General features: G+C 39.7%; 1 protein-coding gene across 1 annotated transcript in view; it reads right to left on the bottom strand.

The window, feature by feature from the left end:
* The window catches only part of MOCOS (molybdenum cofactor sulfurase), a 387,414-nt gene that overhangs the window by 8,207 nt on the left and 353,015 nt on the right, over window positions 1-26,192 (bottom strand). Inside the window, exons 10-14 of the mRNA XM_045006427.1 lie at window positions 24,465-24,546; window positions 16,324-16,448; window positions 15,574-15,673; window positions 9,455-9,581; window positions 3,673-3,777 (exon numbers count right to left, since the gene is read on the bottom strand). Of these exons, the coding sequence (XP_044862362.1) occupies window positions 3,673-3,777; window positions 9,455-9,581; window positions 15,574-15,673; window positions 16,324-16,448; window positions 24,465-24,546 (539 nt within the window). The remainder of the gene's footprint in view (window positions 1-3,672; window positions 3,778-9,454; window positions 9,582-15,573; window positions 15,674-16,323; window positions 16,449-24,464; window positions 24,547-26,192) is intronic.

The raw sequence follows: 26,192 nt of genomic DNA, 5'->3' as shown, positions 1-26,192 counted from the left end.
GAGCCATATTGGCCTCTTACTATTCTTCCTATCTCTCCTTCTCGTGGGGATAGTTTGCTGTTGTGCCTTTCATTTTGTCTCTCTGAAAAACTGCCAGTTCTCCTCAACTCCTTTTTCCCTTAGATTTTTTTCCCATGGGACCTTACTTAGCAGTTCTCTGAGTTTGTTAAAGTCTGCTTTTTTGAAGTCCATTTTTCTTATTCTGCTGCTCTGATTCCTTCCTTTCCCTGGAACCATGAAATGGATCATTTCATGATCCCTTGCACCCAAATCAATTCCCACCTTCACATTCACAATCAATTTCCTCCCTTTTGATCAGAATCAAAATGGCTACCCCCGGTTACTTCCTCCACTTTCTGAAACAAAAGGTTGTCCCTAGTATATTCCAAGAATTTACTGGAAATTTTGTTTTGCCATATTACTTTTCCAACAACTATCTGTGTAGTTAAAGTCCCTCATTACTACAAGATTTTGTGTTTTGGATATTTCTGTCATTTGTTCTAGAAATGCCTCATTCACTTCCTCTTCCTGATTTGGTGATTTTCAGGATATCCCTATCCATGACACCAATCCTATTTCCACCCCCGTTTTTATCTTATATCCAGACACTTTCCATTATTTCTTTCTGGACCTCAGTACAAGTGTATATATTCTGGATGTATAATGCAACACCTCTTCCTTTTTTTCTTTGCTTTTCGTTCCTGAACAAGCTGTACCCCTTGTATTCCAGTCATGAGACTTATCCCACCAAGTCTCTGTGATGCCAGTTAAGTCATAATGTAGCTTATTTCTACAATGCTAAAGTATCTACACAACATTGCCTTTAATAACTTGGCTACCCAAGCTGCAAAAACAGTGCATTTATTATGTGTGGATTTGCCATGTAACAACTATTAACTTAAAACCTGTTCACACTGTTTGCTTGTTGCACTTGTAATAACTATCTTATGGACAACTATTTACCGCTAACACTTTGCCAGGGTTCTTCCACTGCATTTGTATAATTGTGTACTGCTATGTTCCTGTGACCCTCACAAATAAAAAGATAGTAAACACCTCAGAAGAAAGAACATGGTGAAGATATATGGCACCTGAACTACCAAAGGAGTTGCACATCTTCAGTTGTGTAGGCATTTGAACACCCTCTCCACCATGAATGGCAAAAGGTTCAAGAATAGGGGAGCAGAACTCTTTCCCCTCTGTGAATATCAGCAATATGTTTTACAGCTCTCTCTGTTTTCCATAATTCACTTATCTGATGCTAGGTTCTAAGGAGAACAGATTGCTCCCTTTGCTTGAATTGTGTGTTAATGCATTATTTGGTTCTAGGGGTACTTGTATCAAGAGAGCCTTTGATTACGATTAAATCAGAAATGCAAATAGAAGCTTATCACTGCTGCTGGGAGTATGCAGGACACGCATCATTTCGGTCTCTCCTGTGAGCTTATGTCCCAGGGAGAGTTTTCTTGCCTCTTGAGAATTTCCTTGAGTTTGGAGAGGATTCCCTCAATGGAGAGTGAGTAAATACTAGGGGCCAAGTTTAGTGTGGGTGGCACTTGTGAGGTGGGGAGAGTCTTGTCAACACCTCCCCCACCAAAACTGTTATGCAGCAGGGCAGGATTCCTACTTGGTACTCAAGAGGGCATAGTACAGGGGCCCAGTTACTGCAACAGCTGCTCACGGTTGCCCTAAGGAGCTCTTGTCCTCAGGCTTCATGGTATAGCCAGGAGCCCAGCTGGGGCTTGTTTCCGATCCTTAGTCCGTTCACGTCTCCGGGCGGAGTTCCTCTGGGCGGCGTCCGCTGGCTCCCTTGACACCTTCGAGGAGCAGTGGGCGCTGTCTGGGGTTCTCTGCTCAGTGTCCACGTCAGGCTCCCTTCTTATGACCCTTTGACCGCACTCCTGTCCCTGTTCTTTTATTAGTTGTCCCCCGCAATTAGTGGGTTTCTGAGGCCCTGTGGAACCTCCCCTTAGGCTGGGGGGGGGGGGATCCGTTAGCATGGGGCGGGCTTTGCCCGCCCCGTTTCCCGGAAACCCAATAGATACTTAGTGCACACGATGCTGTCATCTGTATGTACAAGCTAGGAATACATTCTGCTCCTTTTCAAATCAGCAGGACATTGTGCCTTGAAGTGCATCCCCCCAACCTATCCTTTTTGAGTCATCTTACTCTGAGCCAGGCTGGTTAACTTTTAGAGCTACTGAACTATTCATTGCAAATTATATTCATTACAAATATAGCCCCTTGTTTGGTTAGTGAATTGTTCAAAGTGATCCTGTTTTTTTCCCAGTGAATAAATTTGTTTTTCTGAAACCCTATTATCCAAACCTCTGCATTATCCAAATCTATTCCTTGTGCTCCAGCATGAGACATGTGCCCTCCGCAGCATGTATCATATGCTAGGGGATGAGGAGGCAATTTGGATAATGTGGAGGTTTGGCTAATAGAGCAGAGACTCTGTCCAGGACAGCAAGGAAGAATAGCCCCTGGCTGCAGGGGAGGCTACCCTGCTGCTGAATGGCATCTGCAGTCCTGCTGTCACAGGAGTGAGTGAGTGAGTGGGGCCCTGACAGTGGGGCCCACCAGGACCACAGCCTCCTCCCACACCTTGTGCCTGCAGGGATCAGGTATTGTCAGTCCTGTGGCAATGCAAGGAGTGGGGCAGAGCAGAGCAGAGACCGTGGGGCAGAGCAGAGACCCCTGGCCAGAACTGAGAGGAGAAGAATGAACCCAGAGCCATGTGGGAGGCCACCCCACTGCTGAATGGCTCCTGCCTCTAGAATATCCAAATTCCCAATTATCCAGATAAAATCCATGTGCTCTGTGCATACTGTATAAGTGTTTGCTGCACAGTCTGAATGAATAATTTCTCCACAAACTGTTAGCTTTGACTATGCACTATTTTTAATCATATTGTATGACTGATCAGCTATGTCACATAGTATGGCTTTTGCTCCCTGGTTGAATAACAAATTGTATAAACAGGAGAATAGTGAACAGTACATAATCATGAATTTATGGAGTGAATTTTCATGTAGACAAACATTCATGGTGAAATTTGTGATTCTTTTAGGATTCATGGTTACCTAGCGGCTGTCTGAACACTCACAGTTCCAGACCAACATGACCTCAGGAACCAAAATGAACCATACCAGGCCCTTTTATTCACAAATAGTCACAAATCTATTCTTTACTATTTGATCAGCTTTCTCTTCAACCATACTCACATCTCTGATCCACCCTCCCAGGGTTGTGACTTTCACAATAAAGGCAATATTTCTGTAATAAACATTGTGTAGCCTAACAATGATTTTCTGAAGATCTCTGTTCCTGAATAATAAAAAGGCTAGTAGGAATCCATTTGGGTTCCTAATAATCAAAATAAATACATCAAAAAGCTGAAGGTGTATAAATAATCATAGCAAATCTTAGTAAAAATACATATTCCATCTCTTGTACATTAATGAACAATGTATGAACCAAGAATGAGATGAACATTTTACATAAATAAACTATGTCATGTTAGGATTTCAATGCAACATCTTTCTGCAGACAAAACAAATGAAGATTATTACACCTTAACATTGAATATTCCAGCAAAAGATGCTACATTATATCCATCATCAAGACTCTAAACCTTTCTGCTTGGATATTTTACAGGGTAACACTGACCTTTCTACCTCTGGTGGAGGACAGAGTCTGCAGAAATTCTTTGTTTCGTTGTCCAGTTTGTGGATCTATGCAGATTATTTGGCATCTGTTGCATGGACCTACAACCTGAAATTTCAACAGAAATAGGTTCTCAGACAGTTACATATTAGTCAAACAGTTACATATTAGCACTAGTCTCTGACCTTCATGGCATTTTAATAACTGAAACATTTCAGAGACCTTTTTGAACATTTTTGTACTATGTAAATGGTCTAAATCATATTCACCTGACTCAGCTATGTAGTCAAAGGGTCAAATTCTGAAGTCCTTACTCAATTCTTACTCACTCTTTACTCAGGCAAACTCCCATTTGGCTAAGTCTGAGACATTCTGAGCACCTGTAGTTCCCACTGACTTTGTTTGGCTCATTGACATAAAGGGAAAGTTTGACTGGGAGAAGTAGGAGTAAAAATTGGATATTGCCTTTAGGATTTGAACAGAAGAATTCTCTCATAAGTAAGATAATAGGATTTGGTTCATGTTTGTTCACTGTGACTGAAATGAACAGATTTAGCCTCATTTTGCATTCTTTTCAGTGGTATTTTGTGAATGTTAGGAAAGCAAAATCTGCATTTTCTTAAGATGAACTATAACTACACTGCTGTGAATTTCTTTTGTCTTTTTGGGGATTAGAATAAAGATGACACATGCCAGTTCCACTCAATTACTGCATCAGAAACTTTTGCAGAACACTACAGTAATCAACAGTTCTTACAGTATTTCAACTTCCATAGTCTCATGCAATTTTCCTTAGTTTTATAAGATTGAGTTTTATGCTTAAACAGATAATGGGGCAAATAATCAAAAGTCATGTTGTAAATGTTTCTATATGCTGATTTGGGTGTCATTTGGATTCTTTAGCGTGTATCTAAAACAGACAGTAAAACTTTCCAGTGTAATCATCCAAACTATACATTTGGCTCGGATTCTTCAGATAATACATTGCTGAATTCTAGCATAGTCGATATTTTATTAAAAAGAAAGAATAAGACATAAAAAAGGAGATTTTTTCCTCTGCTTTGCTTTGTCTCAGTGCAGTAGCACCTTCTGGTACCATTTCACTGGCATCAAGCACCATTAACATAATTCCTCCTGTTATTTCATTTGTATTTGCATCAACTCCAAGGGTATGTCTACACTACCCGCTGGTTCGGCGGGTAGTGATCGATCTATCAGGGATCAATGTATCGCGTCTCGTCTAGATGCAATAAATCGATCCCCGAACATGCTCCCTGTTGACTCCGGAACTCCACCAGGGCGAGAGGCGGAAGCGGAGTTGATAGGGGAGTGGCAGCCGTCGATCCCGTGCTGTGAGGACGCGAAGTAAGTCAATCTAAGTCGATCTAAGATACGTCGACTTCAGCTACACTATTCTTGTAGCTGAAGTTGCGTATCTTAGATCGATCCCTCCCCCCCCCCAGTGTAGACCAAGCCCAAGTATGGATTTACCAGAGGCTAGAAAAGACCATTTAAGTTGCTGACAAAGGCTAAAATTTCTAAAATCATTCAGCTATACTATTTCTGAACTAGAGATCAGACAGAACCAAAACCCAAGCTCCAAATATCCCTAAGTTTGGGGGTGTTTGATAGCAATATCAGTAGAAAATTTTGCTGCTTGAGACAATCTCTACTTTAAATTGGAATGTAACTCTGTTCTCTGTTTTTATAATACCTAGCACAATGGGGTCCTGAGTTAGACTCCTGAGCACTGCTGCAGTACAAATAATAAATAGTAATAATACTAATATGATTTGGCTGCAGGTCAAGGTTGTCCTTTGTTAAGTGTTTCAACCCACAAAGAAATTTCTTAACTTGCTGTGTCTCATATTTATTATAGCTAATTGAGCAAAGAACAATAGGGGCTCAGACAAGCAGAGGCAAGTCATATATTTTCTTCTGGTACATACTATAGACAAGCTGCTAAACAATTGCCTCTCTTTCTCTTACAGTGCACTGAGCTCAGGAAAAGGGCAGTTATTTTCATGACAGCCTCTAGTCATTGCATCAGCACTTCTGTTATCCACACATTTATCAGCATCATTAAGCAGAACAGTGAACAAGCCACCTCTGTGTTCCAGGTGATACATTTCCTACAAATACATATTGTATAGATATGGACCAATCAAACAAATCAACGTTTGACGCATATGTGGATCGCTACCTAAAGTCTCACACTTGGCTTCTTCATTGACGAAATATCAAAGGCAACCCAGATTTCTGTCACAAGAATTACTTGATCCATTGGCTTAACCTGCAGTATTTTCTTGGCAGTTAATGTTGTATTAGGCATGGGATTGAGTTAGGCATGGTACACAAAGTTTATGTTAATGATGTATATTTATGGTGTTCTATACAAATATTAACAAAATAATCATAATGATGAGGATTGGTGAATCTCAAAAGGTTCATTCGTTTATCTGAGGCATAACTGACTAGTACTCATTGATTTCATCCAGATTGGAAATACTTGGGGAGTAGCCATTCTACCATTTTTCAGTAAGAGATGGGCTCTAGCAACAAAACTTTCTCCTGGCCCAGCCTCCAACCAACCTTTGACCCCTTAGGGTGTCTACACAGCAATAAGCAACAAAGAGTCCTGTGGCACCTTATAGACTAACAGACGTATTGGAGCATAAGTTTTCGTGGGTGAATACCCACTTCGTCAGATGCTTTTTACAGATTCAGACTAACATGGCTACCCCTCTGATACTTGACACTACACAGCAATGTAAGCTCGGGCTTGAGCCTGGGCTCAAGCCTAACCCCCCTTGCATCCACACACCAATTGTATTAACCTAGGGCTTGAACCTAGGGTCCCAGGATCCTGGAGGGCTGGACAGGCCAAACCCATATTCAGATGGGACATAGGCTCTGAGCCCTATTGCTTTCCTATGTGCATATGGCCCCAGTTTGACTGGAGTCCCGGCAGTCCTCTGGATGTATCCCAGAGTTCCCTGGGGCAACTTCCTTAGTCCTCTCTATGCCGACAATCTATGGTGCAGTCTATTGCACTGTATTGCAAAGGGAAGCCACACCTTCCTGTGCGCAGCAGCTCAGATCAGTGTTAACCCATTGTCTGCCAGCACGCTATCAGAGAGACTGCCGGGTTTTCAATGGAGACGGATCAGAAGAAGCTTTTTGCAAAGAGAGCTGCTTCCTGGTCACAAGTCCACAGCCAGATTTTGGTGCATGCTGCCAGGATGCACACGCAGCCCCAGGGAGGGAGGCCCAAGAGCAAAGGCCAGAGAGTGCAGCGGGGACTAAGCAGCTGCACTGCAGGGATGGGGAGCAGCAGGGCTCCCAGCTCAGCACGGCTAGGGGAGGATGACCCCATATTCCCCAGCAGATCCCACTTCCTGCAGGACAGCCTCCTGGCTCCTGCTCTACTCTGCCTCCATCCCCACCCCCGAGCAGTGTGCAGCAGCACCTGGGCTGTGTGCACTGGCAAGGGGACGAGTGGGAGCCAGCCTCCAAACTCCACAGCTTACATTGCTGTGTGGACATACCCTTAAAAATCTGGGCTGCTGGGACCTGGAGTCATTGTTTGGCTCATTACAAAGGTAGAGGTCATTTGCCCAATTTTAATCTCGATCTGAATGCTGGTCCCTTCTTCTGCAAAGTTCAGCTCTGCAGTTTTGGTTTGTATTCCTCTCCAATTTCACTATTCCAGAAAGAAACCAGGAAAACTGCTAAAGTTCAGAGCTGAAACATTTTTCAAACCTCAGAGAAATTTAAGTTGAAGTTTTGGGTGAAGGCCCAGGTTGCTTCTTGTTTCATCAGAGCTGATTCACCCATGCCTAATCAGAACATTATCTAAGATTGCAACTGATATAACAGTGGTAGAATTTAAGAATCTTTTCTTTCAATGCTAAAATAAATGATGAAACAAAAATAGACCCTTGATTTCTTAATTTTCTTTTGCTAGCCCTAAATATAATAGAAAAAAAAGATGGCAAGATTTTCTCTAAGACAAAAAGAAACATTGATAAGAATAGGAAGAGACAATCTGAGTGAATTGACACTGAAATTGTTAAGGTTTGGACTGTAAGATAACTGCTACAGCTTGTACCCAGTTTGCATAGCCCAAGAGTCAAAGGTGCCCGTAATCTCCATTCATGCAACTCTATATAGGGAGAAGAGATGCACCAAAATCAGGGAATGCAATGTCCCATTAAATGGCCCGACCCAAAGGGCTCTTTAGAGCTGGTGTATCAGCAGTGGGTTAGCTAATCAAGTGCACTATCCAGAAAAGGACACAGGACGTTAATACAACTTAACCCCCCAGCCCCCGCAACTCCCAAAACACCCTCACACACATATGCGGACAACTCAAGATGGCAACTCCAGTGTCTCAAGATACTTATGAGGCTGTAAGCCATAGAAATCAGCATCTCTCAGCAGTGGCCTGTACAGAATGTTTCTAAGTTCTCCTCTTTATCCTATGTTCTCTGTGCCTATCGCTTGGTATTTGTGTGGGAACAACTTCCATTTGCTGCCTCTACTGTTGCTATGGCACTTTTCAACCTTGGTTTGATTCCATCAGGCTTGCTGCCTTCATGGTGATCAGCCCATAGCTGATCTTAGAACACTGATCAGGCCGATTCCCTTGCCGCTTGACACAGCTGTAAAGGTGTCTGACAGTCGTGACGAACTTTGTGTGTGACTGTGTGAAAAGGTCACGTTGGTCCAGCACAACTTTTAATTTGGGCAGTGCTTGTTGTTAACACGTCTTCATTTAGCCACGGTGGTAACTGTTACTGTAATTATTTCCCATTCTAAGGGTGTGTAACTTAAAAAACAACTGGGCTAAATAGTGACTTTATAAAATTCTGATTCATGGAACTAAAACTATACCTAGACACTATGGTGTCAAGCAGAAATACAAGAACTAGTGAAAATTCATGATTATACACCTTACCCCTTATAAGTACTTTTAATGTAAAAATTAAGCTATTATATTTACTAACAAGCAAAACTCCTAAGTAAAGAAAGCAGTTGTCAGTCAGGTGATGTTTTAAAAACTGTGATGAAAGACTATGTCTTCATTGTTTTTTTAAAATATCAAAATATCAAAAATGGCTTTTGATTTGGGTATGCATTTTGAGGTACTTTATGTCCCAAGTGAACATCTAAAATTAGGGCATTTGAAATTGAAGGCTGCATCTGGGCTAAAATATTCTGTGGATGTGCCTCAATCTGGGCTAAAATATTCTGTGGATGTGCCTCAATTTTAATGAAAATAAGAGGCAAGGGTTTCTGCCTCAAAAACTGCCATGGGGAACTTTTCTTGGTGGTGAAAAATGCTTTTCATTTGCAAAGGGAAATTGGTGATTTGGTGAAATTAAAAAAGTGACGTTTGACAGAACCTGCCTTTACATCACAGTAAGGGCTTGTCTACATGTATAGCGATGCAGTGGGACAGCTGCACTGCTGTAGCACTTTAGTGAAGATGCTACTACATGGACAGAAGAGCTTCTCCCATTGGCATAGTTAATCCACCTCTGCAAGAGGCGGTAGCTATGCTGACGGGAGGTCTTCTCCTGGCAACATAGCACCATCTATACCGGGAGTTACGTTGATATAACTAGGTTGCTCCAGGGGATGGATTTTTCACACCCCAAGCAACATAGTTATACCAATGTAAGTTTGTAGTTTAGCCCTGGCCTAAATTTTGCAAAGAATTGCTCTGTTTTCAGGTCAGAATGCTTTATAACAGAAAAGTATTACTGAAGTCAGACTGTACCTGGAAACACAAAGCACCGATGGAAATCTCAGCCCACTTCTCTTCTTCAAAAGACTCTGTTGCACTGATCACAATGTTGGCACGGAAGCGTTGGATTAGTTCCTCGGTTGGTAATGGCTCTTCCAGTCTGTCCCAAAGATTCATAGAGCAGAAGAAAATAGACCATACTAATTAGCCTGCAGTAATTATTCACTCAGTTAGAATATCTAGTTGCTAATCTTATTCAATAAGATTTTTCTTCTACACAATTGTTAAGAACATGTTTATAATGCAATTTTATTACAAATATGATAAAGGGACAGCTAGCTATTTGAATAAAAATTGTAGTCTGCTAGAAGGCATTTTGAGAGGTGTATGCTGGAACTAAAGGGTAGATATGGAAGTATGTGGCACTGCAATGATAAATATGCACACCAGGAAAGGACCACTGTAATTTAATTTCAGCATTAGCTACTGTATTGAAGGGCTGTGGTACTGCATTTGTGGATCTTTTGGGTAACTGATCAAATAACTGGTTAAATCAAACTAAAAGAGGAAGCAGAACGAATATAGGGGAAAACTCAGAGGACATTCAGTGGCCTGTGAAGGCGACAAAACCAGTAAGAGAATGGTGTGAGAGAGAACTTATCCCTGAGATTTTTTGGAATGCATCAGATTGCACCAAATGGCAGATGTTAAAAAAAAAATCCACGGATGAAGATTTCCACACCTCCCTACAAGTGTTTTATTTGCCAGCGTATGGATGTGTGAGTGTGTTGCGTTTGTGTGCATGTGCAAACCTGTGTATGTGAGAGAGACAGAGTGGCAGATAGCATATAGCATACAATTTCACAAAGCTGGCTATAACCTTGAAATCTCACTCCTCTCTTTCATTTTTAAAGTGGAAACTTTGCTAGTGGGAAGAACATGCCAGCCTTAGGATTTCCAGAGAATGCTCTCTCAAGTGCTCCACCACTCCTAAGCATGTGAGGGCCATTTAATTTTGTCTAAGCTCAGATGTACATGAACTACTTCAAAAAACTGCACCACCTGAGAGCTGAGGGCTTTGAACTGTCACCCAAAATAGAGACAGAAGCCAGGAGAAACACAGAGGATTCTCTTATAGTAAAATATTTTAGGAAAATATTAGAAAATATTTTAAATTGTTTTGTATTTTAATTAAAATGGTGGAAAACTGTGTAAAAAACGTATACAAAAATTGCTAGCTTCAAGCAATTATCTTGGCAAAACCGACATGTTTGTTTTTTAAAAAATGAGCTTGTTTGGTTCAAAATAGCATGACTTTTCCTTTAGGAGACAAATATGCATACTAATAAACGTGTATGTAGATTTTCCACACCAAATCACACAACCTGGCCCCAACATTACCAAAACCGAGATCTCTTACTGTATTGCAGAGAGTCCAGAGATAGTTGTTGGGGGGGGCAAAATTCTCCACAGTAATACTACAGCACACTACACACTTGAGACACTCTTTTTAATAACTTCAGCATAGGGGAGTTAATACAAATTGACACTGGGCTACTGATAGTTTATAAGGGAAGAAATAAGAGAGTGTGTTGTAAATAAGTAATCATATTACACAGGTTTCTTCCCTGTGCTTGGGATGGGGCATGCATGGGGGGATGGAGTGAAGGAACATTTACATTTTAAAAGAGTGGAAGTTCATACACTTTGTCAGAGCCAGGTTTCGGTATAGGCGGGATGTGCTATTTATTGCATATCGAGGCCCTGCACAACACTGGATCTTGGTGCTGGACCAGAGAAAGCAATAAACCTTGTTGCTGCCAGTGTTTCCAGTTTCTGGATTAGAGAATAATCTATCTGTTGCTTTGATAGTTGTGGCTGTCCTAGGGGACAGCGCTCCTCCCCTTAACAGCATATGCCCCTGCTGATTCTTTGTGGATCACCATCTCTCTCGATATTGTTTTGAAGCCCATACATTTATAGAGGAGTGGCTATATGTAGAACTGTCAGTGGAGACAGGTGTGGGGGAATTCTAGCAGTGGAGAGGGATTGCACTTGTCACTGCACTAGATGAGAAGGTTTCATTAGATGAGAGGAGGCAAACAGGAGAATTGTTTTTAGGGATGCAGAAGGGATGGGGAAGGGCTGGCATTAGGACCAGGCTGATGTACTCATCACTGGGGGGGGGGGGGGAGGGGGAGAATTTGGCATAGGACCTGTAAACTAGGACAGCTATAGATATTTATTTCTAGAGAAAAAAAGCGTATTCACTGAGTTACTCAGTAACTTAATTGACTCTGCTTAATGTTCCATAAAATGCAACATATCTATGGTTCTTATTTGTTGTCTCTGTCTCATTTGAGATGGAACCATGGCATAGGAGTGGGTTGTATGTCCTGCTTAGGAAATGCTGAACAATCCAGGGAATATGGGTGTCTTACCAAGTTCATGGAGGCCATCCCAATAATTAGTGCATGCTAAAGCATTTGCAGCTACATGAACTATAGTTTAGTGCCAGACAAAAGCTGGGTTTTAGGAATATTCAGATCTAGGTTTCTGTTTTGGCCAATTAGAAATCCAGAGGTTGGATCCAGAATCTTAGTTCAGGTCTCTCTCTTTTATTACATTTATTTAATAAACAAAACTAAAAATAATTATGTGCATCTTCCAGTGTGTATTTCAACTAAAAAACTCGAGTGTTAGGTCAGACGATGGCATTTTTGTCCATCTTCAGGGAGGTGGTCAGCAACAATAACACCAGAGAGATGGATGTCTCTGTAGGGATATGATTCTGCAGCATTTTGTTACATTCTTATTTTTAATTAAATTGCAGTTACTGTTTTAGATCACCTCTCTAGAGCTGACTGCAAAGTGGAAGATTCATTTTTTTATAGGAAAGGTAAAAACAAAGAAAAACTATTAAAACTGAATTGAAAACTTAAAAGTGTCTACAAAGTATAACCAATTTTCATCAAATAAAACAACCCTATATGTAAAGAAACTAATTACTGTTTCCCAGGGGGAAAAAAGAATTTTAACACACACTTCGCAGGTATAGGTTTTTGAAAATAAATCATGCAGTTCAGTATTTGGAAAGTTACCATCCAGTGATTTAGGAACAGCTACAGAATGGTGCTGCACCCTTGGGCTATAATTCTCTCCTCAGCACCCTTATAAAGTTGCTCTGTGTGGTGGAATGGGGGGGATTCTTCCAACCTATGCTGCTCAACAAGGAAAGAGAGAGGGAGTTCCATGCATAGGAAGCAGGAGGCTTGGTAGGAAGAAAGACAGTGAGGTTGGAAAGGGGAGGAAATGAGAACAAAGATGTAGTGAGGGGCAGTACTGGGCAGAGACTTGAGGTGGAAGAAGATTGAATTCGAAATGAAACTTAGGGAGGAAAGCTAGTCCTAGTGATCTACTGTAAATAACAAATCAACAATGTTAGCTTTTAGCATTTAGATTCTAAGGGTCTCTCTTGTCTTTGACAGAATGCTTGATTTTCTGTTTTTATTCCCCATTTTTGTATGATATAGCAACATTCAGTTAAGAAAAAATGACAATGTAACTCTTTTGCACTGAATATTTAGCTTTCCAGTAAAGAGACAAGGACTTTCAAAGGGTATTAAGAGATGTTATGTTTTCAATTTAACATGTGATCCTTCAAGAGACTTATCTTGTGCAGTCTTGCATCCTAGATGAGAAGTCTAATTAATATCTTGTTCCCAGCAACTGGAGTAACTTGTTGCCTGAACCTTAAAACATATTGTCAGCTTAGATGTTGGCGTGCTCCTAACAGACTTCTGCAGACAGATTTTTTTGACAAGAAAATGTGTTGCATTTTTTGTAGGTTACTGACAGATAGGTTAGGTTCAGTCATTTAACCTGAACTTTCAGATAAGTAGCTAAGTATGATTGTGGCACATGTTAATATAGGAGTTTGAGGTTTATGTTTGTAAAGGACACAATTTTAATTGCAATTCATCCACTGACTTCTGTAAACAGCTGAAATTGTTTTCAAAGGAACTTTGTTGGAAAAACACTGAAGGGGACGTGAAAGTAGGTATATTACAAATATATCATATGGTTATTAACTGCCTTCGTTTCCATGCTAAGAATTACAGATAAATATGATCCTAAAAGATACACTGTAGGGAGACTTTCAATTGATCTTAAAGGCACGATATGCTACTCTCAAAATGCTACTATTTGTTGACCCAGGGTTCATAAAGGTTTTAAAGAACTTGAAATAATACTTAAAGATATTTTCAAATAAACCATGTCTTAAAGAGTATTATTTGATCTGAGAGCAGATCATCTCCTTTAAAATATAAAATATTATTAAAGAATTCAAGTGATTGCAGTCAGCCTTTTTCAAGAAGAGGTTATATAGTTCTGTACTTAGTCACTAAGAGGGACTAGCATATAAATTTGTGTGTGAAAAATGTTAAGCGTGAAATAAGAGAGAAGGAAAACACAGATTCCTGGTAATGACATTTGGTCAGCAATTCATCATTTTTGTAGATTTATGGAGGAACAAAAAAGTGCTGAACCAAATCCTTAAGTGTTTGGCCTATATTTTCCCACTGATTTTTAGACAGAACTCCTACTTAAACTAATTAATACTCTAAGACAGGTCTGTCTTCTTCATAAAGAGACCCTTATTATTGAGCTTTTATTCACTCCTTGCTCTGACCATACTCTTACTGAAGTCATTGACTGCTTGATCGGAATAAGGATTCAGTAGAAACAGAGTAAAGGCTTTAGGGTTTGATGAAACCCTGTGAAAAATAAATGGTAAATTTGGAAATTATAACCAACATGTAGGTGGGATCTACTGATTTGTTTTATACATATATTTTAAAAAAATGCATGGTTTTAACATATGTGCCAAATTCCAGTGGTCAATCACATGCTGATTTCTGTTTAATTTCAGCCTTCTCCCTCCATTTGCTTATAGTGGCACAGACCTTTTTCCTTTACATGTCTCCAAGCCACCTAGCATGCTGTTAGTATGTCATGAATAATAAAAATAATAAAATATATAGATGAGAGAAATGGCTACTGCAGCGGTTGGCAACCTTTCAGAAGTGGTGTTCCGAGTCTTCATTTATTTACTCTAGTTTAAGGTTTTGCGTGCCAGTAATACATTTTAACATTTTTAGAAGACCTCTTTCTATAAGTCTATAAAATATAACTAAACTATTGTTGTATGTAAAGTAAATAAGGTTTTTAAAATGTTTAAGAAGCTTCATTTAAAATTAAATTAAAATGCAGAGCCCCCCCGGACTGGTGGCCAGGACCCAGGTAGTGTGAGTGCCACTGAAAATCAGCTCGCGTGCTGCCTTCGGCACCCGTGCCATAGGTTGCCTACCCCTGGGCTACTGTATTTTCCTGGCCCACAGATTCTCTCTTGTCCATTGGGAATAAGTATAAACTCTAGTAGTCCTAGAGTAGGCTCCATGGATATATACATGCTGCAGTAATTTAAATTTATGGTGAATTTTCTGACATTTTCCATTCTTAGGGCCAGATTGTGCCATGCAGGCACGGTACTGAGCACTGAGGCAGTGTGAAGTGTCACCAACAAATGGGAGCTTTTCTCAGTGTGGCAAGCAGTTCCATTGGCTTATGTGGTGGGAAGGGACAGGACCATGCTTTGTCCTGCTCTGATTCAAAGTCTGAGAAGTAAAAATCTTAAATGTCTCAACAATAGGGTGGTATTTTTATCTTATGACAGGATTCTGGATGCCAGCACCACAGACATGATAGAGTTTGATAGAGAGAAGACATGATAACAGTTTTCAAGAACATAAAAGGTTGTTACAAGGAGGAGGGAGAAAAATTGTTCTAAACCTCTGATGATAGGACAAGAAGCAATGGGCTTAAATTGCAGCAAGGGAGGTTTAGGCTGGACATTAGGAAAAACTTCCTAACTGTCAGGGTGGTTAAGCACTGGCATAAATTGCCCAGGGAGGTTGTGGACTCTCCATCATTGGGGGTTTTTAAGAGAAGGTTGGACAAACACCTGTCAGGGATGGTCGATAATTCTTAGTCTTGCCTTGAGTGCAGGGGACTGGACTAAATGACCTCTCGAGGTCCCTTCCAGTTCTATGATTCCATAAAAAGGCTACCTTATCAGAGAGGGCTCTTACCTTTCAGTAATTTGCTCTTTCAGTTGTAAAATACTCGCTGTATTTATCAGGAGATATTGTGCTTCATTCACAAGAGAAAGCGAGACTGTTGTAGCCTGACCTAAAATCAATACAGCATTATAAAATGATTGTTAGAAACAATGCCTATAATACTGGTAACTTCCCCCACCCCTCGCCCCAATGACTTTACCCATTTTAATTAAAGAAATTATTCATTAGACTTCAGTTGCTAAGGAAAGATTCTATCCTATTAAGTTTAGAAGCACGATTCCTCTCAGACTCATAGGGATGCAATGTATTTTGGAATCGAGATAAGGCTGAGAAGATATCCTCCCTCCATTTTTGTGGAATAATTTTACAATTGTAATCAATATATTTGGATTTTCTAAACGTTCTTCCCAATTTGTTCTGTTCAGGAAGGAATTTCAACATAAGGATATTTTCAACATTAATAGATTTTTCATGTTTCTAATTGTCATAACATTTGCAGATGGAAAGGTGATGGGGTAACATAAAAATTTAGGCAGATCTATAAAGTTTCCCCACATGCAACAGATGGAGGAATAGCATAGCAGAGTATGAGCATATATGTCCCCTTTGCTGCCTATTGGGTTTAATATCTCAAGACTTCCCCCACACCACTTCATTGAGGGGATTTTTCATTCAGCATAAAATATGTGAGCCATGCTAATATTTTAATATGCTGAGCTGGAGTATTTATTTTCTAATAACCATGCCAAATTGATATACCTTTTTCATGTTTCTGATTTGCATTTCTTTTGAAGTCTGAACTCTGCCTGATCAGGCGACACTGGCGACCAAGTAATTCAGAGAACCATTCTGCTATTCTCTCTCCACAGTCATATGTTTGTACTCTATCAAGAGTGGGAAGAGAAGTGATTAGTATTAATTTAAGCAATAATCTGACTGCCAAAACCTTCATTTTCAAAACTAAGGACAGCTGGTGGAGATATTTAATCAGATATATGTTCTTCCGGTTTCAATCCAGAATGCAGCATCCATAATAACACTAATGAATGAAACAGCTGAGATGTGAAGTACTATTATGCACAAATATATTTCCCAAATTTGCTGGAATTCTGTCAATCTTGACTTCATTATTGATGAGACATAATTCAGTTTTATATAACTTACTGTGGGATAGAAAGTCTGTATAAGTATAAAAAATCACGACACTGACTCTGACGCAGGAATCCACGTATGACAAACTAAAAATGACCCTTTTTTGCATCACAGTTCTTGCAAATACTTACAAATATATGACTAGTAATGCTGTCCTCTCTATGGCCCCAATCCTGTAAATATTTACGTACATGAATAATTTCATGCAAGTATTCAATCCGACCATGTCTATGAAACCTAGATAGCTTTCTAACATGAGTAGTCTCATAATGTGTATAATATTACTCACATACATGTATGGAGGATTGGGGCCCTGGATTAGAATTTTCCAAACACCTGAACTTTTGAAAGCAACCAAGTCTATCTAGAACTATGCATCTCTTTGCCACCCCACCAGCTGTTACACAAGAGTTACAGAAACCTCATCCTTCTGATAAATCTGGACTAAATCTATTTGTCTAACGATGACATCAAATCCATCAATATCAATCAGTGTTCTCAAGCATTTTCATAGCACAAACTACATCATAGTACTGTCCTTCCCATTCCCTGTCACACAGCTTCCCTGTGGAAACAACAGCAATTGCATACATGGAAAAATAATGTTAGGACAATATTTAATCACAGTCTCTTTTAATGCAATATTATTGATGGAAATACGGAGGAAAACGAGCACCAAAAGCGAACATTCAGTTTTCTGTGGACCATTATATGGAAGCTTCTGTTCTAAATGAATGCAGGACGTCTTCTTCGATGTGCTGTATATATATGCATTTAAAAAGGGGTCAAAATTGGGCAAAAACATGTAAGGGATAGGTTGATTAATTATTATCATTGTTGTTTGTATTACATAGTTTTCTTATTTGTATTAATATAACACCTAAATAATAAATAATAGAAAGAAACAATTAGGGGAGCCTTGCAACATTGTGTTGTAAATTGTTCAAATAAAAGGCTTCTTAATCCCAGTATTTTAGCCGAGAAAGGTGTTTTAAAGGAGTCTGAACATTTTTGGTTTTGTAACTCAGTGGCACAATCACTCTTTACTCTTTACTCTTGTCCCCTCGAGCCAGACAGTAAGAATTTTTTAAATGATACATCAGTTAGTGTTGCCCACTGCCTCATTCAATCCATGTTCTTAGTACATAAACTAACAGCAATTGAAACTAGATGGTAGCTTGAGAGGTTGCTCCTATCAAATGGTTCCTTTAGTACTAATTCCACTGTGGTATTCTTCAGGGTTGGTGGGCAGATTTTCTCCTTCACCTGGAGTTCTGATAATTAACCATAGAATGGCTTCTGGATTCTCTCTCACAAGCCAAAAAGGCCATGGAGACACCTGTTAACCATTAGTGCCCTCATGACTATGGGGAGAATTATTGGAAGGAGGAATGCACACTGTGGTTTTGGTCCTGTGGTCAGCTTGCTGCTTCTTCTATCTAGAAGGACGGTTTTGAATGCAGATGATTACTTTGTGAAATAAAAAAAATAGTTCACCGCAGCAAAAGATGCTAAGTTCTGGGGTTGAGCTTGGAGGCAGTTTGTCTTTGTAAAAGTTATGCAGGCTCAAATGAGTCAAATTGATGTGATGCCAATATAAGTGAGATCAGAAGCAGGACTCAGATCTCTCGTCAGTTGTTGTCTGGAATTTTGAAGAACAAACTGAAAGAAAAGATTTTAACCAAAACAGGTCAAAATTATTGAGCCATCAGTTTTAATTCTCTTCCTTGTTCTCCCCATTTTCCAGATGCACAATTTGCTTGAATTCTGATTTTACTACAACTTTCAAGCTCTGGCCTAATTATATCCCACTTCCCTATACCCCATAATGGGGTACTTTTTGCTGTTTTCTGTACACATCAAAGTCAGCTGACTGCTTTGCTATAGTTAAGTGTCTGTCACAGACCTGTGAAAAAAAATCTCACTATTTGTGAAAACTGTGAAAAATCATGTTAATGAGGGTGAAGCATTTGTAATGTTTGCTTGAATATTTCATGTTTTCTGATGTCTTAAGGCAGATGAATGTGAAGGTAAAAATGTCTTTCATCTTAGCACATGGCCTGTGACTCATTTCTATCTTCACAAGCACACACAGTTGTTATTTAAACCAGTAAGAAGCTATGACATATGTACAGTAAATTCTTGTCATGACTTCTTTCCTGATTCACAGTGAATGCAAGCAATTCCTTAGATTTTCAAACTCATTTGAAAAGGTCCTCAAAAGGGCAGTAATAACTTCTGTATCCTCAACAGCCCCAGTGGCAGGGAGAAAGAGGCTAAGGCCAGCATGCAGGGCTGCTGCAGTATGGTGGGGTATGGAGAGTTTGTTTACACAAATTCTTTTCTCCGCTCAAACTCCTCCTGCCCACAGAGCAACTAAGAGCCCCCTTCCTGATCTGTGCTTTATATGGTCTGTTGGGGCTTGCATTCTTCTTACTATGGCATAAACATGTCTCAAAATTTGGCCCGCTTTTATTAGATAGCTAAAGTATTTTATACCACACAGTGGCTGAGATGAAAAGCTACAGCTGTATTGTATTATAGTATTTCATCGAAGGTCACGGTGTAGTTTCTGCATTCTGAGTCTGCTTGGTCTCAAATTGCTTTCCTATATTGTCTAAACATTTTCAGAGTGAAGCCCATTGTCTCTTCAAGGTCCCTGTCAAAGTCCTTCTGCTGTAGTTCAGTTCCATTCATTTTGTTCGTGTGTTTATTTTGCTTGACTATTACTTTACATTTGTCAACATTACATTTCATTTGGCGCATGTCAGCCAATTTATAAAGCGGGCCCTAATTCTTTCAAATTTTACCTGCTGTGTGCTTTGTGTTCACTACTCATCCCACTATTGTGTCATCAACAAATTTAGCTTCAGTACTTTACAGCTGGTCCCTCCAGATAGGTAATTTATAGACTGAAAAACAAGGACAGCCAAAGTCTGAATATTGATCCCAGTGGGATGCCACTTACATTCCCCCACAACAAGCTGAATTCACCTTGTTTTGCTTTTTAACCCATTCTTTGTCTTTTGCTACCATTTATGCTTTCCTTGGCTTTCTTGGTTTGTACCCAGCTCGTGTAGACATACCCGTGCAAGCTCTGCTCAAGTTAGTGCACTAAAAATAGCAGTGTAGCCAGGATAGAATGGGCGGCAGCTCAGGCTAGCAGCCAGAATACATACTGAGGGGGTCTGAGCAGATGGATAGGTGGATAGTCTGAGCTGCTGTCTGTGCTACCCTGGCTATGCTGTTATTTGTAGTGCACTAGCTCAAGCAGAACTAGCTCAGGTTCATCTATGCAAGCTGGGAATCACACTTCCCAGCTCAAATTTAGATATACTCAAGGAACTCCTTCTGGTGACTGTTCAATAGATTTGGGCCACATGTTTTTCCCAGCTATATCAGCATAAGTCCAGATTAACTCCACTGAAGTTAATTTACACTGGTATAATTGAAAGCAGAATTTGGCTAGGAGAGTCTGTACTCATGTAAAGTTTCTATTGATTTCAAGGGTTTCTTCTGAGTTGGAACAATGGCCAGTCACTCACCCCAGAACTCCCCATCTGTGGGGAGATGTGGGATGTGAGGTGACAACAGTTAGAACATAAGAATGGACACACTGGGTCATACCAATTGTCCATCTAGCCCAGTATCCTGTCTTCCAACAGTGGCCAATGCCAGGTTCTTCAAAGGGAATGAACAGACCAGGCAAGCATCGAGTGATCCATCCCCTGTCATCCACTCCCAGCTTTGCTGCAGAAATATGGTGCCAATCTCAATGTATGAGATACACAAGGAATAAAGTTACTGAAATTATATATCAGAAGCAGGAAGCCTGGTAAGACTGATATTGCAACAATGCATCCAGTTCTGGTGGATGTAGAAAAAAGCCACAAAAATGATTTGAGGAGGAAATGCCTTACAGTGAGAAACTGAAAAAGATCAGTCTGTTTAGTTTATAAAAATGTAGATTGAGTGGTGACTTTATTACAGTATGTAAGTATCTTCAGAGAGTACTAAAGGGCTCTTTAATCTAGCAGAGTAAGGCACAACAGGAACCAATGTCTGGCAGCTAAAATCAGATAAATTCAAAGGAGAAATGAAGCACACATTTTTAATAGTGAGGGTGATTAATCACAGGAACACACTATCAAGGGAAGGGGTGCATTCTCCATCTTGAAGTCTACAGATCAAGACTGGATGCCTTTCTGGAAGATAAGGTGGTGGAATCTCCTTCCTTAGAGGTTTTTAAGGTCAGGCTTGACAAAGCCCTGGCTGGGATGATTTAGTTGGGTTTGGTCCTGCTTTGAGCAGGGGGTTGGACTAGATGACCTCCTGAGGTCCCTTCCAACCCTGAGATTCTATGATGCTATGATATGCTTTAGTCAAACACAAGTTATTTGGCTTAATACAGGGTAACTGTATGAAATGCCATGGCTTGCGATATACACAGGACAGACTAGATCTAAATTCCTTAAATTCTGTGACTCTCTGAATCTATGGAAGATCCCAATGAAGCCCCTGGGTGCTGTTAGTATTTGGCACCTTTGAAAATCAGGCTACCTTCATTTAGCAGGTTTAGTAGGTCTTTATCTGTAGTTTTTTCATATTGTGCTTATCACCATAACATCTTAGTGCCAAACATACTTTAGTGGGATAGTGTCACAACACTCATGTGCATTGAGGAAACTGAGGCACGAAGAGGTTAAAGTGACTTGCCCAAAGCACAAGATGTCCAGCAGAGGTGGGACAAGAACTCAGATCTTCATTCAGAGTCCAGTGACTTTACCACAGGGCCATCTGGCCTCTCTATTAACCACTGTGAAACAGGTCTTAAGATATGGTCAATTATCATCATTTAGTCTTCTTGGATTGCTCAGTAAACTGGGTGCAAGCACATAATATGAATTTTAATAAGCCTAAATGGAAAGGTATACATCAAGGAATAAAGAATGTAGGCCATACTTCCAGGATGAGAGACAGTATCCTTGGAAGCAGTGACTCTGAAAAAGATTTGGGGTCATGGTGGATAATCAGCTAAACATGAGCTGCCAGTGCAACGCTATGGCCAAACAAGCTAATGCACTCCTTGGTTGCATAAAAAGGAGACTGTTGAGAGGAGCGGAGAGGTTATTTTACCTCTGTATTTGGCACTGGTGCAACCACTGCTAGAATACTGTGTCCAGAATACTGTGTCCACATTGAAGAAGGGTGTTGATAAATTGGAGAGGGTTCAGAGAAGAGCCAAGAGAATAAATACAGGATTAGAAAACATGGCTTATAGTGACAAACTCAAAGAGCTCAATTTGTTTAGTTTAATGAAGAGAAGGTTAATGGGTGACCTGATCACAGTTTATAAATACCTACATGGGGGAGAAATTTTTGATAATAGAATCTTTAAGCTATACAAATGTATAACACAATTCAATGGCTAGTAATTGAAGCTAGACAAATTCATACCGGAAATAAGGTGTAAATTTTTAACAGTGAGCATAATTAACCTTTAGAACAATTTACCAAGGGTCATGGTGGATGCTCCATCACCCACCATTTTTAAATCAAGATGGATGTTTTTCTAAAATATCTGCTCTAGGAATTATTTTGGGGAAGTTCTATGGCCTGTGTTACTCAAGAGGTCAGACTGGCTGATCACAATTGTCCCTTCTGGCCTTAGAATCTATGAACGTCTTGGATTTGTTGCCCTCCTTATTTGTTTAATGGAGCTACTTTTTAACATGCATTTCTTTCTCTGTCAATTCCAGTATTACCCTTATTCCCTTCGGCTACCATTCACACATTCTGCTTTTTCTGTTACCCGTATCTTTTACCTGATAGCCCCAATTGACTCTGTATTCGTTTGGTTCCTTCCCTGCTTTGCCATTTCTACTGCAGGCTTTTGTCTCCCTGAGAACTTTGAGCAGCCTCTCATGAAAATTTCCCTTTTCATACAGTAAAAAAAAAAAAAAAGCAGCCAATGACATTGAGACAGGCTACGATGGTGTTACTGCAAAAGAAATGCAGAGCGAGCAAGGCAATCATGGATATTTTAAAAGCAGGGTCTATTAGAGATGGGCTGACCTCAGGAAAGATAAGAATGAGTCAACACAAAGGGAAATGGGATGGATGGTTAGAACAAATGACTTTTGGGTGGTTTCCACTAACCAGAAATTTGTAGGGAAAAATATCCTGCCAACGAAAAGTCCTTTTTTATTACTTTAATTTAGTGGACCTAATAGAAAAGGTAGAAAAGCAAAAATATGTGTGTATTATACATGATATAGACATACCTTATGCATTCCATTTAGACTATTCACTAAAGCCAATATCATGATAAATTAATTAAAACGTAGGAGAAACTGAAGTGAATTGGCCATAAACTAACTGAATCTAGAAACACCAGGCAAACAAACCGAAGTGTTAAACTACAACATAGGGCAAAAACCTCCCTGCTGCTGTGGGGTGTGCACTAGGGGGGAAAAGAGGGGGAAAGGAGCCTCTTCTCTCCTTAGCAGCAGTGGGGCAGGATTCCAATCTGGCACGCAAGAGGTTGCCAACCGGGGGACATGCTAACTACCATCATAGCCCCATAGGAGGGCGGTTAGGTCCCATGGGAAGCAAGTGCTAGAGGGGGTAGAGAAAATAAACTTGTATCAAAGAAAGTATCTGAAAAGTCTTGGAATTCCTGAAGAGCTCAGGGCCTGCGGGAAGGTTAGTGTGGATCCAGTCTTTAAAGAAGGAAGTACAGTAATTGTGGTACATACATGTTTGACCTCTAGGCTGGACTTCAGTACTCTGAAAAATATCTGAAAACATTAAAAAATAACTGTACCAGGGAAAAACTAAGAGAGGAAGCACAGTGAAGTAAATAACTGCCTGTGAAGCACAAGTTACTCAGGTCACTAATCAAATGGCTCCTTTGGACATATCAGCAGACTTGGTGGGTAAGTGGAATGCAGTAGATAATGAACATGGATGTCAGCAAGTCATTCAGTGCAGAGCTACTCAGAAAACATACTGACGTTGAGAAATATTTGTTTTATGGATAGTCATACCACATGTTGGATAAACACTTGGCTCACAGACAGGAAACAGAGTTGTTAATAATAGCAGTGTTATATCTTATTGAAAGACAATGCATCAAACGGTGTACTGCAGGGAGTTGGTGCTAATGTTATTCAACATATTCACTAATAACTTTTCAAAGAAGTATAACTGAATACTGAGCAACATTTGTGGTCAAAATAAGCTTAGGAGTTGTTGTGAATATGGGAAATTTATTTAAAAAAATTAGCTGGGTCTAGAAAATTTGAGACAATGCAATGTGAAACGGGAAAAGTTACTAACATCAGCACAGTTAACAGAAACTGAATATCAAGCTGGGGCAGCCACATAGCATGTGAAAGTGTACAGGATACTTGCAGATTTTTCTTATTGATGGTTTTCTGAGGGCAAACCAGACAAAGATCTTTCCTAACTTATTGGCTGCAAAATCTGCTAAACCCGATTTTTACTTATTTTATCAGATCTGCTTTGTGTGCTAAATTTTCCACACAATTTTCTAATCCACTCTGCTGTTTCTTTCATTACATCATTGAGCTTTTTTCCCTTTCTTCTTGTTTTATTTTGTTTACACTAATATCTTCTGGACTCTCACAGAACCCTTGAAACTGCATTCCAATTATGGTCATCCTGAGCTATCCCTACAAAAGGTCATCAGCCTAGAACTTTCTAGTGTATCTGTTCTCACTCACCTGTGTGCACAAACTTTGCTCTGACCAATCTGAATTTCTCTTCCAGTGTTTTCTTCTAGAGGCACAGATATGGGGTCCATTCCTTTATGGATCAAGAACAAATTATAAGTAGTAAGTATTTGTGCAGAATCATGTGTTATGAATAAAGTACATATTCCCTGACTGTTTAGGATCATAGCAGTCACACAAATTCTGCTCACTTTTTGACAAAGTTATATTCTCTGCCTGCAGGTGGCTCCAAATGATAATGCAAGAACAAAGCTTTGGATGACCTTGGTACTCAAACCACATTAACTAATATACAGTTTCAGCTTTTAGTAACTTTATTCCCTGTGTATCTCTTACATTGAGATTGGCACCAAATTTCTGCAGCAATCATGGCTGTTGTTGAAAGGACAGGCTTATCATAGCTCTACTATCCCTAGTAAATCAGGATATGAGAATAATCACTCAGAGAGAGAGAAAGAGAGAGAGAGAGAGAGAGAGAGAGAGAGAATGGAAATAAACACGTTTTAAAAAGAGAAATGTTCAAAAATGAAATATGTCTCACAAACTACTTAGCTGTGTAAAGATCAGGGGCATATATAATCTTTGAATTTAAACAGTATAATAAAGCTCAATGGGCTGAAGGGAGGACCATGCTGTACTGATTTATGAAATATAAAAAACCTGTACAGCACTCTCTTTGTTAATTGAAAACAATAATCTTAAATGGTCAACAAAACATTTTACTATCATGCTGCAGTGAACCCTAATGCTCACCATATACATGTCTACATAAAGCAGAAAAAACTCTGATTTCATGTACACTTGCTTTACATCAATGTACTTCGATTTCACTGAAGTTACTCCTGATTTAGGCCAGTGCAAATAAAAGGGGAATCAGTTTCCCTTAATTCTATGATATGACAAAAATGCATTTGTTTGCTTTTATTTTTAAGAGTAAGGAAGTTTAACTCAGATTCACCATGCCACAATTCTGTTCCACATACACGATTTCAAAAGAGAAAGGTTTATGGTATTTGTTAACTTCAGTATCATCCCAAAACTTGATTGACTGGTGGTATTGCTTTAGCACAGAACTATAAAGATGATAAGAGAACATAAGCGCTGCCATGCTGGGTCAGACCATGGTCCATCTTGCCCAGTATCCTGTTTCCTGTACCAGTGATTCAGGGGGAGTGTAAAGAACAGAGCAATTAAGGAGTGATTCTCTCTTCCCCCTTCTTCCATTGTAGACTTTTGGTAGTCAAAGGTTTAGGGTCACTCTGAGCATGGAGTTGCGTCCTGGACAATCTTGATTAATAGCCCTTGATGGACCTATCCTTCACTAATGTATCTAGTTCTTTTTTGAATCCTGTTATACTTTTGGACATCACAAAATCCCATGACAATAAGTACCACAGATTTGTTGTGTGAAATGTAATTCTTCTTGTTTGTATTAAACCTGCTGCCTATTAATTAAGATGGGAGAAGAAAAGCTGGACACACTTGGAAAACAAAACCTGTAAGCAACAAATCAGTTTAACCCAGTTGCAATAATACAGGTAAAAATTGACAAATATTACTATCTTGTGAGTGTAACAAACACCCTTGTATGATTAGTCCACCCCCATCTCCCATGGAAAAATATCAGTGTCATTCACTTGGAAGAGAAGAAAATGAGAAAGATTTGAACTTTTTTTGTTTAACTGTAATCATTTATAAAAACAATTCTTAACAGAGAGC

The sequence above is a fragment of the Mauremys mutica genome, chromosome 2 (assembly GCF_020497125.1).
Source record: "Mauremys mutica isolate MM-2020 ecotype Southern chromosome 2, ASM2049712v1, whole genome shotgun sequence".
Classification (NCBI taxonomy): Eukaryota; Metazoa; Chordata; order Testudines; family Geoemydidae; genus Mauremys; species Mauremys mutica.
The sequence above is the reverse complement of the archived record's forward strand: the minus strand, read 5'-3'. Positions and strand labels throughout refer to the sequence as shown.